The 15,700-nt window shown below is 42.7% G+C and overlaps 2 protein-coding genes across 2 annotated transcripts in view; one reads left to right on the forward strand and one right to left on the reverse strand.

Annotated features, from left to right (window-relative positions):
* Nucleotides 1-7,740, reverse strand: part of LOC113033786 (zinc finger SWIM domain-containing protein 6) — a 45,828-nt gene extending 38,088 nt beyond the window's left edge. Inside the window, exon 1 of the mRNA XM_026187888.1 lies at nt 7,235-7,740. Within this exon, the coding sequence (XP_026043673.1) occupies nt 7,235-7,667 (433 nt within the window). The 5' untranslated portion in view covers nt 7,668-7,740. The remainder of the gene's footprint in view (nt 1-7,234) is intronic.
* Nucleotides 7,741-11,473: 3,733 nt separating this feature from the next.
* On the forward strand, nt 11,474-14,862 carry smim15 (small integral membrane protein 15). The gene is made up of 2 exons (XM_026187894.1): nt 11,474-11,556; nt 14,166-14,862. Exon 2 carries the CDS (start codon nt 14,193-14,195, stop codon nt 14,415-14,417), a length of 225 nt encoding a protein of 74 aa, XP_026043679.1. The 5' UTR covers nt 11,474-11,556; nt 14,166-14,192; the 3' UTR covers nt 14,418-14,862.
* Nucleotides 14,863-15,700: the final 838 nt, after the last annotated feature.

Consider the following 15,700-nt stretch of genomic DNA (forward strand, 5'->3'; position numbering starts at 1 on the left):
TTTATTCAAAGGCGCCTAGTCACCGGCACCCCGGCACTGTGAGGTAAATGTGTGTGTGTGTGTGTACATGCAAGAGTGGAAACGAGATAGGGTGGGAATGATGACAGACGGGAATGTCATCCACCCTCTTATCATTAACATGCCTCACCTTTATTCAGCCTGACACACACAGCCATAAACACGCTCAGCGAGCCATTAACACACAAAGTCACACACGTACATTCGCCTATTCACACAAAGTTAAATAGACTGAAAGAATCCTGCCTTTACTTATAAGCTGTGCAGGAATTTGGGCGAGCTGTGTCTCAGAAGTAGCTTTACAAGGCAGATCCACCCGAGTTAAAGTCCAAGTCCAAATCTTTATGGCCTTGACTGCCTTCTTATTAGAAAGCCCTGGGCTGTTCGTTTGATATAGACGAACATGATACAAGAATTATACACTCACTACAAGGGAAAGTTGTGTTATTATTATTATTATCATTATGCTGTGTATTTGTTTAGGATAGACCAAAGTAATTGTTCTTAATATTGGACCACGGCAGGTAGCTTTCTACTTTCTGAGCAAAGCACACAGTGATTATGTACGCACACAGACACACACAAAACCGCAAAACGTTTGGCTTCTGAGGTGACAACAGCTGTTGACCAAACCACATGGAGAAGCTTTGGATTGTGGTAACAGTGAAGACGTGTGCAAAGTCTTTACTACAGATGTACATGCAAGCATGCATGCAAGGCACAAAGACAGGCATCCATCCACAATAAATATATACACATTTAGCTCTCCGCTGCAGTAAGCACAGACTTGGACTGCTTTTGTGCTTATTTCAGCAGCACATTGGTGCAAAGTGGAATTCATTAAAAAGAAAAAAAAAGTGAAAGGGAGAATCAGATAGGATAACGCTGAGTGCTGCATTCCCCTGTTGTTATTATTGCCAAATCGAAGTGAGAGGGGTGGCTGGTAATAAAAGTCATTAAATGAAATAGAAAAAACGTCTTTTAATAGGGCCTTGTCATTGTGGATTTAGTACCCTTTCTATCGCCTGCTCCCTGTGCTTCATTCCCTCTGCTGACAGAGAAGAGAGGGGCAGGAGCTGTGTGGAGGAAGGACTGGATTCCTAGACAGAGTCAGCCAGCCGAGGAGCTGTGCTGACGCACACACAGCAGCCACAGTCTGGGACAGGAGACAAGTCAAGCTGGAACAGGGACTGGGGCAGACGTTACAGAGCTCATGCTGGAACTTTATTACTTTAGCTGGTTTATTTTAACAAGCACCAACACACGCTGATCTTAAACGCTGAGCATCTCTGAATATATGCTTCTATTAGTGTGCAGGGTCATTTTGAAAAGAGGTCTTTGGTCTACTTGCGATAGGTCTGGCAGTGTGGCAGATATAGTGAAGCTATGGTTGGAACTGGGAACGTTCATTTAAGAGGGGTAGGGAGGAAACGGCTATGTCTGGGACTGAGAATGAGACAGAGGCTGGCTCCAGTCAGGTAGAAAGACTGGAAACAGGGCACACAGACATTAGTCCGAGCTTGAAATGACAGGACTGTCTACAGGTATAGGCATTGGAAATGGGAGGAGCAGGGGACAGTTAAAGCCAAGTTTAGGAGATGGAACATGGCTGGCTACAGGAAGTTATGGTCTGTGGTGGGAAAAATCTATCTAAAGGCACATCTGGGAACGGGGTTGGTTAGAGTTTGGAGCTAAGGCTGTGACAAGCATTAGGGACCTTCTGGAAAATTCTGACATGATGGGATCGAGGCACAGCTAGCAGAGGAACCAGTGGTCATCTATCACTTAGTGGCTGCAGCATGGCATTGTTTCTTTATAGGGTATATCCTTAAGGAGGCCACCCACATTGCTTTCAAGCGATAGAAAGCGGAAACTGAGATCGAGCTGAAACTTATTATTGCAGAATTAAAGTAATTATCATGCAAACACATTTTGGATTTACTGTGACGCTTACGCAACTTTTGCTTTAGATGGAAAATATTCTGCTCAGCTGGAAACATACAAAAAATAATAATAATTTTCCTGGATGCTTTGCCAATCTAGGCATTATCTCTCATCAAGTAATATTATGAAATAAACAATAGCGAGATCAAAAGATAAACACAAAACACAATCTGTTGTCTCTAACCAAACGACTGCAAAGCCGCATTTGCATGTGCACACACTCGCACACACACACGCGGAGGTACTAAGCTAACGTGTTTCCATTACACGACAGCTGAAAGGTATCCTATCTTCTTTCCATTCGGCCAACATAATGAGACAAGGCCCTGGAATCTCCTTCTCCCAGGCTCAGATACACAAAGCCAGACGGAGAGAGAGAGTGCTCTCTTTAAAGACTCCACTTCTCTTCACATGGACGCAGTTGCTGCCCCTCTCGCTCCCTCTTGGACAGCCAGATGTTTACACTAGCTCTAGGCTCAGGCATGTTTCCATGACGATACAAGCCCAGGGTTAGTCATATGCCTAGGGGTAGACCTGATGCACCGGATCCTGGATCACTGCTCCCTCGTCGCTATCACCTTCAAGCTTGATCTACAGACATCTGATAACCCTGACTTTCACAGAATCCTCTAAAAGAACTTTTGCTTTATAGGAAAGCACAAAACCTTCATGGGGAATAATTTTGAAAAGCCTCTGAATTCTATTGTGACAGCATTTCTTTAAGTCCGGCATCACAATTTCTGCCTCTTTACAGCAGTATGGCCTCCCAGAATATTCGAATAATGCTCAGTCTCTCTCTCTAGCTCTCCCTGTCTTCAGCGGTGGGCATGTGGGCTCATTCTCGACGGGCATTGTAAAAAAGATAAAGGAACTCTCTAACCTAACAGGAAAATAAAACCAGATCCACCCACATGAAAAGAAACAGCCCACACACAAACAAAAAGAATAAGCCCTCACCCAACAAAAACAGCCTTAACGCTCAGCCCGATAGCGTCTCGCAGACGACATGCTCCTGCAAGATTTGCGTTGCGCATCTTAAATTCTGCACCTTTGTGGACAGAATGTTTGAATGCTTGTCGATGTGGGCCCCGAAGAAGCTCTTTTAAAAAGCCTTATGAATCCTTAGCTCAAAAGAAGTGCATAGGGAAAAAAAAAAAAAAAGGATGTGGATCCATGAGTCTGTTCTTGCACAAACAAGTTTGTGTTCCTTCAACTTTGTAAAATATTTCTCTTTGGCATTGTCATACCAGCAATAACTTAACAATGTGTGCAAACCTTCATTGTTTTTACCAAGCCTTTTGTTTAAATGCTGTTCTCTGTATGTTGTATTGTCGTCTCATATTGGCCGAATGTTAAATAAAAGTTTTTGTGCAGCATCTCCACTAACACACCCATGGTGCACAATAATGGAGCCACACAGACAATTTAAGCAGAGTCTGTGTTATGATTTTCTCCATGTGACAAATAGGAAGAGGTTTAAAAAACAAACAAACAATCAAAAAACAGGTGAAATAACAACCAGGCGGGTGGTTCGCCTGGTTGTTATTTCACTGTTTCATTGACATCATGACTTATTTTTCTTCTAAAAGAAGGAAGAAAACGGAGAGTTGGTGAGAGCAGATGACGCAGAAACCTAATTAAGATTCTCCAGAGCGTGAACAAATTAACCTGAGTTATGAGCATGCAGAAGCAAAAGACAAGACACACATATATGCAAACATACCCACAGACACACACACACCTAACAGTTTATCTCTGGAATAGGTGGAGTCGGGGAGGATGACATTCACACTTACACCGGCATGACTGCCATGGACACTCAGTGATATTTTTGGCAGGGCCAAGGCAAAATATTACAGGCCATTTAGTCCGATAACACCACCATGGAAAACACAGCAAAATGGTCCACAGGTTATGGCGTATCTACTTTCATTCAAGTTTAATTTAAAGCGCCCTCAAAGTGTCCGCCTCATCACTCAGATTTGGGGCAGTAAGGATGATAAAAATGACATGTAGCTTCATGTGGAAGAAAAAAAAAATTAGCCTAACAAGCGGAGCTGGATAAACAGGCTGTCCCGCGTAGACTATGCTAATGACGACGCAGAGAGCGACATATGCCAGGCATCAGTATGTCACTCCTCGGGGACATGGGGGCTTACGGTAACAGGATAGGAAGGTGGTGGTGTGTACGGTGGTGAGTTATGGGGTTTTTCCTTTTTAACTCTTAGTACAAAGCCCTGGAGGCAGACGGGGGGTGGGAGGGTTTAGAAACACAGGGATGAGAGTTCAAGGGAAAGGTACAAGTCTTGAATAAATGACAGCAGCGGAGATGAACTTGACCCATGCTGGAGGACTAAAACAGGAAGGAGGGTAATGAAGTGCAAACATGCTTTGTCATGCCATGTTACAGCCATAGGATTAGAATTCTATAATTAGAGGATGGGGCACAATAACACTAGCCTTCCTTTTCAGGAAGATGAGCCGCTGAGTCTAAATTACACAAGGGGACCAGAGAACAGATGCTGTGATCAGAACAGGCTGGTCTAGAAGTTTTCTATACCGGTAAATGATGCTCAGTTGCCACACGGTACAGTGTGATTGACAAGCTAAAAAAAGATTCTAAATTTGGCACCACTGGTGAGATTTACTGATGTTTCTGTGATCACCTCATGACAATGTAATTTTTTATGACAGACAGCTGCTGTTAGGGGGACTGCTTTCCAAAGCAAGATGCATATTTAATGCTGTTTGTTTGCAGTTTTTCATGTATTATTACACACAGAAGCCTTTAGAGGTTAAGGTTAGGTATGTGGTCCGACACCTGCTCTGTGGCTGACCGGAACATCAGTGAGGAGCGCAAAAATACCGAAGCCGGGTTGTTATAACGCCGCTATAACCGAGGAGCAGTGGACCGCTAAGATAACGCCTGAATTTCGTATATGAAAATTTATCTCAGAGGCTGGCATTGGAACAGATGAGCCCGCATGGGAGAGAGAGCGAGCCATCCATCTCACTCTCTCCCCCTTTTTCCGCACTTCATTCTTTACTTTCATGCATCTCCCTTCTCTTGCAATCACCATTTCAATGCTTCTTTCCTCTTTTGCATTTTCCACCCACATTTTCCCTCTAGGCTTCCCCTCTTTTTCTTGATATCACCCGATCTATTGCTCTTCCCCTTAAGTGCCATCCCCCTATCCATTCTCTCCATAGCACTGATGTATGGAAAGAGATGGAGGGACCCAAAAAAAAAGGAAAAAGGCTTGTGATTAATGTCTTTGAGAAAAAGATAAATAATCACAGGAGACTGGGGGCTGGTAGTTGGCCTTAGGGGAGTAAATATGGAGAGTTTTATAGCTGCTCACTTGGGAGAGAGGGAGGTAGAGGACGGGATGGGAGGGGAAGGAGTGGAATACAGCGACAGCAGATCCATTCAAGTATATTAGCTCCCCCCAACCCCCATACACAATAACCTCTGCATCTATTCTACTGCTCTACTGTCTTTCATCATCAACACTGAATCCCATCCCACTGACAGCACACACATTTGCACACAAGAAGCCACACAAAGTCATGCATGCATATACGCTTGTGTGCGCACACATACACGCCCTAACAGCCACCCTGCACTGTTTTCCAGGCCAGACCCACTGTATGTGTTTGATGGGCCAATACATGTGGTGTGTGATGTGGCTGACAGCCTCCTCCCTCCCACGCTGCCCTGCTTTTAAGCCCTCATCCTCCAGTGGCTGCCTGTCCCCTGGAGTAGATTGCATCTTTTATTTATCATTTTCTCTTCCTGGCTTTATCTTCCCAAGCTTTAAAAAAATAAAAAATTCTGGGGTGAAAATTGCAATCAGCATAACATGCCCTCCTCCTGCTGTGTACTCGCCTGTCATTCTCCACTCTCTGTGAGCATGCGGGATGAGACTGACAGCCCATGCAGACTCAGACACACAGACACACACAGAGGGAGAGAGATGCATGTGCAATTTCCCTCTGTGTTTATCAAGCCCACACACACACTCTGACACACTTTTCCATCTCTTTAAAGCAGACAGAAGCACATGCATGGCCACAGTAAATGACCTCGTTACCCTGCCTGTCACTATTTCCCAAAGCACACACACACACTGCTTACATATACCTCGCTGACGCCTCACACTTTTTATTTAACCCTAAGCTGAGTGCTTTGCTTCCTAAAGCCCCAAATGACCGAGCCCATAAATGAGACTAATGCTGGGGAATCTGGTAAACAGGCCAGAGAGAGGGAGGGAGAGCTGCCTTCCTGTCTGCCTACTCCATGGCTACTATTGTGCACTGCACATTCTCTGAGCCCACAAGAGCTGAAGCCATCTCCACACAGATTCTTTGGAGGGATAGTAAGCCAAGAAGTGAGAGAGGAAGAGGGAACAAGGAGGGGGAAGAGAGAGAGAGATAGGGAGGGAGGGAGGAGGAAGAAGATCATGCATAAAATCTTGTTTGCAGAATGCATTAAGATTCAGATGAACTGGGGAGGGTAATGGGATTAGAATCCTGAACCGTTTCCAAGGGTGGGGAGTCGGATTGACAGCTGAGTCTATTGCACTGACGATTGCAGTGAAATATTGTGGCTCTGGCAAAGGCAGCCAGCCAGCCAGCCAGGGGGTTGCTGAGCCTATAGCACCTCTAATTACCCCGAGCTTTACCAAAAATAATGCCGCCAAGGGGAAAAAACATATTTGTCATTACCCCGTGCATATAGCTTGGGCTTTAAGTGAATATTGGAAAGGCAGAAAGAAAGACTTCAGTCCGTCTCACAAAGGTGTTTGGCAAACAAAACAGAAGCACTGTGGCTTTAAATCACCGTCCCTCCCACCCTTTCTAAATATCGTCTATTTAGCCAGCGGTGAAAAGATATAGGGGGCTTTTGTCTGCGTACCCATCGGTGGGGGCATGGAGAGCTAGAAAGACACAAAAATAGGAACAAAGTGCTAAGCTTCCAATTGGGATGGCTGTGGGCCATTCAATGCGCGCAGCTCAGTGGGTAAAAACAAGAAGAAGTGGGCTACTATTACGGGCTTGTCTGAAAATAGGCTGCTCTCACACACAGCTATAGGGTAGACTGGTGTGGAAATACCCTGCATTGTTTATAATAGACGAGACTAAGGGAGGCAAACACGAGCCCTTTAAAAGTCTGGCATGGCTCCAATGGAAAAGGCAAACCGTGCTAGTTGGGTGTTTTGTTGGTTATATGCTGTTTCCCTGCGTTACTCTAACGCTATGGTCCACTCACCGACTTGCAATACGTTGTCCACCCAGCCACCCTCCAACAGAGTGACACCCCGTAGGAAAGGCAGCTGGGTCTCGTCATTATTGTCCCCGCTAGTTCCACTTTCCTCTCCTCCAGCGTTGAAAGAGGAATACATACAGATTTCCTTCTCGCTTCTCGGGAAAGACCAATATACGATCCTCCGCTGGACGGGCTCCGGGATCCTTTCGAACCGCTCCTCCACCCTCTGGAACGGCCACTTCTCCGCGACTCTGCGAGCCGCGATATCGAGCAACGACTCGGGGTTGTGCGTTTTCCCATTTCCCGACCCTCCCGGAGCGGACCCCGCGCCGCCACACAGGACACCTCCAGCCCGCTGCCCCTGCCTGCACGCCGGGTTGTAGCCGGGCCGGCAGCAGAGCCTCTTGGCTGGGGGCTGCTGGACTCGCTCGGCCATGTTCGCACCGCTTCCAACCTGAAGCGCAGTTCCTCTCCGATCATATAAACGGGATAAGGAAGAGAAAAGGGCAATCTCGCACCGATTGTTTGCCGTACATGGAGAGACTGCCCTTATTTGGAAAAGTGGGCGGAGCTTGTGAGTTCAGTGAAGTCCTTTGTGTTGTCAAAGTAACCGGATGGGCGGGATCCTGGAGAGCTGCCAGCGCACGAGTGGCGCTATAAAAGGAACTGGAGGCGGAATTCCCGAACGTCGGCAAATCCTTTGTGAAGCTTTTCGGGAGCGCGAGGGTGGAGCCCCGGCGGCCGACGGCCTTTGAAGTTTCCTTCTTATTTGAGTTTAAAGGCGGGGACTTAATCCAGGGGCGGCCTCGCAGTTTCCCACAGGGGTAAAAGGGGGCAAGAAAACTGACTTTTTTTTCCTTTGGAGCCTCAGCTACCACCCCGGGCTCCAGCTTCTTCAATAACAACTTGATCGTTGTTTTTGCGGCTTTTTAGTCCAAAAGTGGTTTCAGCTGTCAGGCCGCAGAGGGTAAGAACATATGAAGGTGGACATGCCTGTCCTCTGTAGTCACATCAGCTCTTATATGGTGCAGCCAATTGACAAGTAATCATATGCACTCATGAAAGACAAGCTTTTTGCCTATATTATTTATTTTAAGGGGCGACTCTATTGATTTTTTACTTGGAGATCAGTATAATTGTTGCTTGGATACATAAAGTCTGAGAAAATAAGTCCAAAAGTTTGGTTGCGGTAACTTAAGATACTACCAGGTATACGGGTCAATGATGCTATCAAGGTAGTGTTTTTTAGAGTTCTAGTTCGAAGTAGAAGTTTTATCCTGGGCACCGATGTAGTGGTAATTTGGGGCTTTTAACAATTTCTTTGAACTTTTCTTTTTTCCAGGGTGGAATGATTGCACTGCATGAATCTTTGAAGACTTCAAAACGACAAAAATTGTTTGCTCAAGTTTCAGTTTGTTTTGGGTTTTCTCTAATCCACACAGGGTCAAAGTAAACATACAGGTTCAAATATATTCATACACTCACATCAATATTTTAATAAGTGGTTCTGAAGGTTCTACAGTGCCTTTTAACTTGACGATTCCAAGCCCTATTGACTTTCTTTGTCTGTATCAAAAGGATTTGTTTGACACAGCAGTACTCAAAACTATAGGAAAGTCCAAGGTCCTCAGTGAAGATCTAATTTAAACAAGTTGGGAAGGTCTCATAGGGGAATTTCTAAACAACTGCAGATGATCCAATGATGATCCAAGATCATCAATTCCAACAACTGTACATAAGCACAAATTATTCAGACATGTCAACACTTTGTCGAGGACTGGAAAGACCCAAACCGCCACCCTCAGATGGCAGGAAATTTGTTAGGATGTTCAGAAACAACCCAGGAACCATCCGAGGCTCAAACCTGCCATGAACTGGAAACTGCTGGAATACCAGCATCACTGCCCAAAGTGAAGCCAGTTTTACATCACCATGGACCACGAATGCACTGACAAAGAAAGAACTCCCTGTTCCAAAATCTATAGACTGAAATTTGCAGCTGCCTACATGAAAAAGCAAGATACCTTCCGAAGAAAAGTTTGATGGTCAGAATAAATAAAGATTGAGCAATTAGGCCACAATTACAAAAGGTAGGTTTGGCAGAGTAAAGGTGAAGCTTTCAAACCTATTCACTCTCCCAAGCATGGTGGTGGTAGCATCATGTTCTGGGGATGCTGAAGGTGACACTAGTACATTGCACAAAGTGGAGTAGAGTAATTAAGGAGTGCAACTTCCAAATTCTTGAAATTCACCTCAAATCACCAGCTGGACAGTTAAAACTTGCATAGAATTGGGTGTTCCAACAGGACAATGATCCCAAATAAATCAAAACTGGTTTTGGAGTAGATAAATCAAACTCTGGAATGGCCTCTACAAATTCTTCCAAGAAGAGTTGTGAGATATCCATAAAGAATTATACCAGAAGCTTGTTAACAGCTACCAGAAACATCTGTGGAAGGCGTTGAGGGGCATTTCACAAAATGTTAATGGCATTAATCCATTAAGGGGTTTGGCCCTGTGTGGATTAGTAACAATTCTAAATAATTTCAAACTTATGCACTCAGTTCTTGTTTTTTATTCCACCCTGGGAAAAAAAATACAGTCCAAAGAAGTCATTGAAAGCCTCACATTACCAAGACAGCACCGGCCACAACTGTAGTTCTAGATAGCTATAGGTATAACTTTTAGGCTTTTGTGTGTTTTTTTAAAGTTCTCATAGCCATCACGTTATCTTCTTTTTACTCTTTCCTGTATTTCAGTCTATCATTCTGCCAAACAAAAAAAGGAAAAGAAATGCTAGAAAATTCTCATAGGAGAGCCAGACCTAGTGTGTTTCTTTCTTGAAACACTTATGACACATGGATTAGTGTAGCCAGTTAACCACAAACTGTGGTACACTCATTTTTACTGGCCCCCACCCTGTCTGTTGATAATGCTAGTTCCATGTCTGTGTGTCATGAAAGGGCCCCCCAATTTTATAGGGGTAGAATACTCATCAGGGGTTAGGGTGTGGCTGCTGTTGCCCCCTGGTTTTTCCTGTATGATGAGCCACTACAGAAGTTAATTGTTATAAGCAAGTAACAAAGAAAAGCTGCCAGGTTGGGGTATGTTTTTCTAAATTGTCTATAAAAGTTGGCTCAAAACTACACTGGTATACCAGAATGTGTGTTTGCAATGTGTCTGCCTGCCGCATGTGTTCCCAGCTGCCCCTCTCATTGCTCTGTGAGTAAGTCTAAAAGGCTGGCCTTTGAACTGCTCTGAAAGTGATCCATGCCGTATGGACGGAGCAGATGTGGCCTAACCTGATTTGGTTTCAATACTTCCCCACAGGAAGTTCACAAAGCCAGCAGGTCCTCCTTTGTTATGTTAGTCATCTTTCTCAGAGGGTCAATGAAGCCTTTTTATTCTATTTTATTTTAACACAGTTATCATTTGCTTTATTCTCCAGACAGAACAGCTCCACACACAATCAGACATTTCAGCTTTATTTATTTATATATATATATATATATATATATATATATATATATATATATATATATATATATATATATATATATATATATATATATATATATGTTTATAAATTGTTCTATATGTCTTTATTGCATAGTCTGCTGCGTTTCCGTGTTTCTTTTGAGCAATTTGATACTGATGGACATAACAGGCAACCTCCAACTAGAGTATAAATAAGGTAATCTAAACTAAATGTTCCTTAATTTTCTTGAGAGCAACTGGCAAATAAATGTATTAAATATATTTAGATTTTAGAGTCATTCCTATAGCTTGATGGTACAGAGGACTACATATCCCAATAACCAAGGAATCTCATCATGTCCAACCACAAGCGAGAACTCATGGTGCATTCATATAATACTGATTAAGTGTAATTTCGAAAACTTCTAGCGGGGAAACAGAAAAAATTACAAATTTCAGACAATTTCATACCCTTTTAAGTAAAGATAAAAAAAAACATATTAAGCTGGAATTACAATTACGTTCTGAATTATATTTGAACGATTTGGCTTGTTCTACATAAGTTATACCGGTGCATTTTTGGTATTGACGGTCTGCAAATGCAACACAGAAGGGTATTTATCTTATCTATATTTAGATATTTATTTATATTTGGCATCTAATATTAGTGAAAGTGTTACACATTTAGAATAATTCATGAATACAAACAAAAACCAATGTTTTTTTCTTATTTTTACATTTTGCCGATATCACCTGAATGCCTCATTGCCACACCAGTTCCACTTCCCGGAACAAGGAGGAGCTGGGTAGTTTATCGCGGATACAAACACAAATCTCCGTTCCTTTTGGTAAGTTGGTGTATTTTGTGCCACTCTGAGTTTTATCAGGACTAACTGTTTTGAAAACATAAATTAGGCGGTTTGTTGCGTTCATTTAGACGGTCGTTTTACTGTTTAACCGAGAGTAAGTGCTCTTGTATCGAAAAGTCAGGCCTTAATGCACGGCTGGGCTAGCTAGCGGCAGTAGAAATGAAACTAAATGTTTCATCCGCGTCTAAGAAATGCATATCTGTTCCTATATGCATACACATTAAAATCGCTCGCATAACTTGATGTCTTAAGGTTGTAGCTAGAGACTGTGGTTAGTTGGTTAGCTAGTTAGTTAGTCGTTGGTCATTAGCTGCTTGTGTGCCGCTGGTCGGAGCGCTTTACAAATGACTCCTGTTGAATGGCGCCCTAAATCTTTTCACTGTCGTAGGGACGATACACGAAAACTGTGGGAACGGAAGTCTTTGGGGGTAACTTCAGTTATCTAACAGATCATCTAAGTCCATTTGACGTTTTTAACTGTAATCAAACATAAAAAAAAGACTTCGCTATACTTCCTTGCTCTGAATGATCCTTTGGGGCTAACTACAGCCCAGCTGGTCCGTGTGCAATGAAAGAAGTGCGCCTCTGTTGTCCTCTTATTCATGGCACTTGGACAAAGTTAGTGACTGTGTTTGGGTAAAAGGACCGCAGTTAAACTAATAATAATGTTGTCATTGCACATGTACAACGAAATCGGGTGCAGTGCAAAGGTCTGGGAAAAAAGGCTTGAAAGTATTCCCATTGTAATTATTTATAAAAAAAAAAGTCTATAAATACACACAGAAATTTCTAAAAGTAATCATAAAAAAGAAGGTAAAACACACATATCACACATGCAAAACAATTATCTTACAAGGTTCGGTTTCAGCAGTGTTTAGTGCTGTTGTAGCTTTTGGGTAAAAGCTTTTTTCTACATGTTTGTTCTTGTTTTAAATGTACCTAAACATCTGAGGACAGCAGTTCAACAGTGTCCAGATGGATCTTTCAGATGTTTTGGCAATATTATGTTAAACAAATGTGTAAGTGAGGTGTTCTTCCACCAAGATCGGACATGCTTGTGAGGATCAGCGACTGTATGGTCCATGAGACTGTATGGTTCCAGTTTGATCTGATATCAAGCTTAGGATTGCTAAAGTAACAGAATTAGACTTTCCTCCTTATCAGTGTGTTAGAAATATTTAATTCTAGAACTTGCATTTGTCTCACCAGCATTGGATCTCTTTATTTCTGTTTAAATGTCTTTACTTAACTCATTAATGTCTTGCTGTCGTATCCGGTAAGACTTATCACTCCCTGCAAATATGTGTGGTGTGTACACATCCTCTGGGAGCCTGCAGGTGGATGCTGGGAGGTTGTGTTTGGTATATGACAGGAGAGTGAGACATGTTTTTGTGTTATAATGCAGTTGCTGCTTGAACACCTCCCAGGTTTCTCTCCATTTATTCAGTTCTAGATTTTTTTTCTTGCTACAATTTTAAAAAGTACCTCACATTGTTAGGTGATATACACTGATCAGACATAACATTATGACCACCTAATATTGTGTTGAGCACCCTTTTGTTGCCAAAACAGTCCTGACCTGTTGAGACCCCTGTGCTGTGGTATCTGGCATTAAGATGTTAACAACAGATCTTTTAGGTCCCGTAAATTGCGAGGTGGGGCATGGATTGGACTTGTTTGTCCAGCACATCCAACAGATGGTCGATTGGACTGAGATCTGGAGAATCCACAGGCCAAGTCAACACCTCAAACTCGTTGGTGTGCTCCTCATTACATTTTTCAAGCAGCATTTTTGCTTTGTGGCACTGCACATTATCCTGCTGAAAGAGGCCACAGCTGTCAGAGAATAACATTACCATGAAATAGTGTGCATGGTCTGCAACAATGCTTAGGTAGGTGCCAAAGTAACATCCACCCAATGTTTCCCAGCAGAACATTCCCGACCACTGGTTCACCACCGTTCCTTCCTTGAACCACTTTTGATAGATACTGACCAATGCAGACCAGGAACTCCTCACAAGAGCTGCAGTTTTGGAGATGAACTGACCCGGTCGTCTAGCTGTCACAGTTTGGCCCTTGGAAAAAGAACTCGCTCAAATCCTAACACCCGCCCATTTTACCTGCTACTAACACATCGACCACGAGGAGACGATGTTCATTTATTCCCTAATGTATCACGACCAACAACACGTGCCATGATGAAGATGTAATCAGTTTTATTCACTTTACCTGCTAGTGGTCATAATGGTATCCTTGATCAGTGTATTTACTAGTTAATACAACAATTGGTTAATCTTACCTTTCAGAAAAATGAAATGATATCTGTGTTGATTTGAGAGTTGATTGTAATGCTGCCAAGTTACTCTTTGGGGAACCAACAGTTTACAAACCAAAGATATATGATGATATAAAAGAGCAACTAAGACTATAACCTATAAACAACTTTATATTTAACTTTCCTTTAAGTTCATTCTGAAAGTTGTCCATAAAGCATACTCCCCCTTTTGTAATATTTGAATATACACATATGTTTTGAGTATGACATGTCGCACATATTCACAGCTTTCTCTCGTGGCCATCTTTCTCAGGTCTGAGCCTCATCGTTCCTGAACAGGATGATCGACGTGCAAGCATGGGCAGAGTATGTGGTGGAGTGGGCTGCCAAAGACCCCTATGGTTTTCTCACAACTATCATACTGGCTCTCACCCCTCTCTTCATTGCCAGCGCTCTGCTGTCCTGGAAGCTGGCCAAGATGATCGAGGCACGTGACCGCGAACAGAAGAAGAAGCAGAAACGTCAGGAAAACATAGCCAAAGCCAAGAGGACCAAGAAAGACTGAGCTGGCGAGGGCTAGGATAGGGGCATTGCAAAGGACGAGCAAACCATCACGCTCGCAGGCCTCCTTTTCTAAACAATGACACGGTGCCCTTCCTTCTCCCAGACCTACTCTCAGCACAGGGCCACTATGCCTCATGTCCAGGGTAGGAGGAGGGACGCTGGCCCCACAGACTTAACAGTGCTGATGGACAGTACTGCCCTGAGGAAGCTTGTCTCAGTGGGACTTTGGTCAGCAACAGCACAGTAGTCATCTGTATAACGTTTTTATACAGTGACCTGCTGTTATATCGTGCAGCTGTTGCAACACCTTGCATTCCATTGTTGGCATCCCTGTTTTGCTGAAATGATGACATAATGAGAATAATGGAACTTTTTAAGCTTGATAACTTGCAAGCTATCCAAATGATTACTTTATGATCAATAAAATTTTCATGGTTGGTAAGAAAGCTTCCTTTTTTTGGATTTAATATTATGCTGTGTACTTATTTACCCATAAACACTGAATCAGAGGGCTGGTAATAAAATACACTACCACAAATTCAAAAAAGTAGGCTCGCAATGTTCAGTAAGGTGACAGCAAGTGCATTTAAGGGTAATACTCCTGTATGTGCAAGGTCTTATTGTTGATTATGGAGTTCTAAAATATAAAAGCATCAAACAAATCAGCATGATCTGCGGTACAGGAAGGTGAAAAGTAATATTTAACAGGTGTGCCTTTATTAAATATCAATTTAAAAATAGTAAACCAGGATTACATATTAAACAACTCGTGTTTCATGTACTGTATGCTTTTAATTTGGATGCAGACCTTTGCTCATTTTATTAGACATTTTTTATTTTTGTTTATAAGTAGAAAGTGAACCTTCGCTTTGATTCAGTGTTGTAAAATAAAACATTCAAAAGTCCACAGGGGTTGGTATTTTTATGGGTGGCGACTGGCTTTGAGTACTCGTGAGCCTATAAAGAGGCAGTCAAAGCAGTTTAGTGTAACTGTTTTCTATTTCTTAGTTTTACTTCCCTGCGTTCAGAGAACTGATGTCTCATGACTGCTTTTAGAATGACAGACATGAGAAGGAAGACTGTTTTAAGCTAACAGTCTTCCCCTCTCTCTCTCCCCAATTTCCTGTCCATCTCTACTTAGTATCCAATAAAAAGAGCAAAAGTATATCTTTGACCATTTCAGAGGATTTTTAAAAAATTTGGTAAGCCACTAACCACTAACTTTACAATGAATCATCCAAGCATTAAAAGACTCCTATAACTTTAGGGATGAACCACTGTTGT

This window comes from Astatotilapia calliptera, chromosome 12 (assembly GCF_900246225.1).
Source record: "Astatotilapia calliptera chromosome 12, fAstCal1.2, whole genome shotgun sequence".
NCBI lineage: Eukaryota > Metazoa > Chordata > Actinopteri > Cichliformes > Cichlidae > Astatotilapia > Astatotilapia calliptera.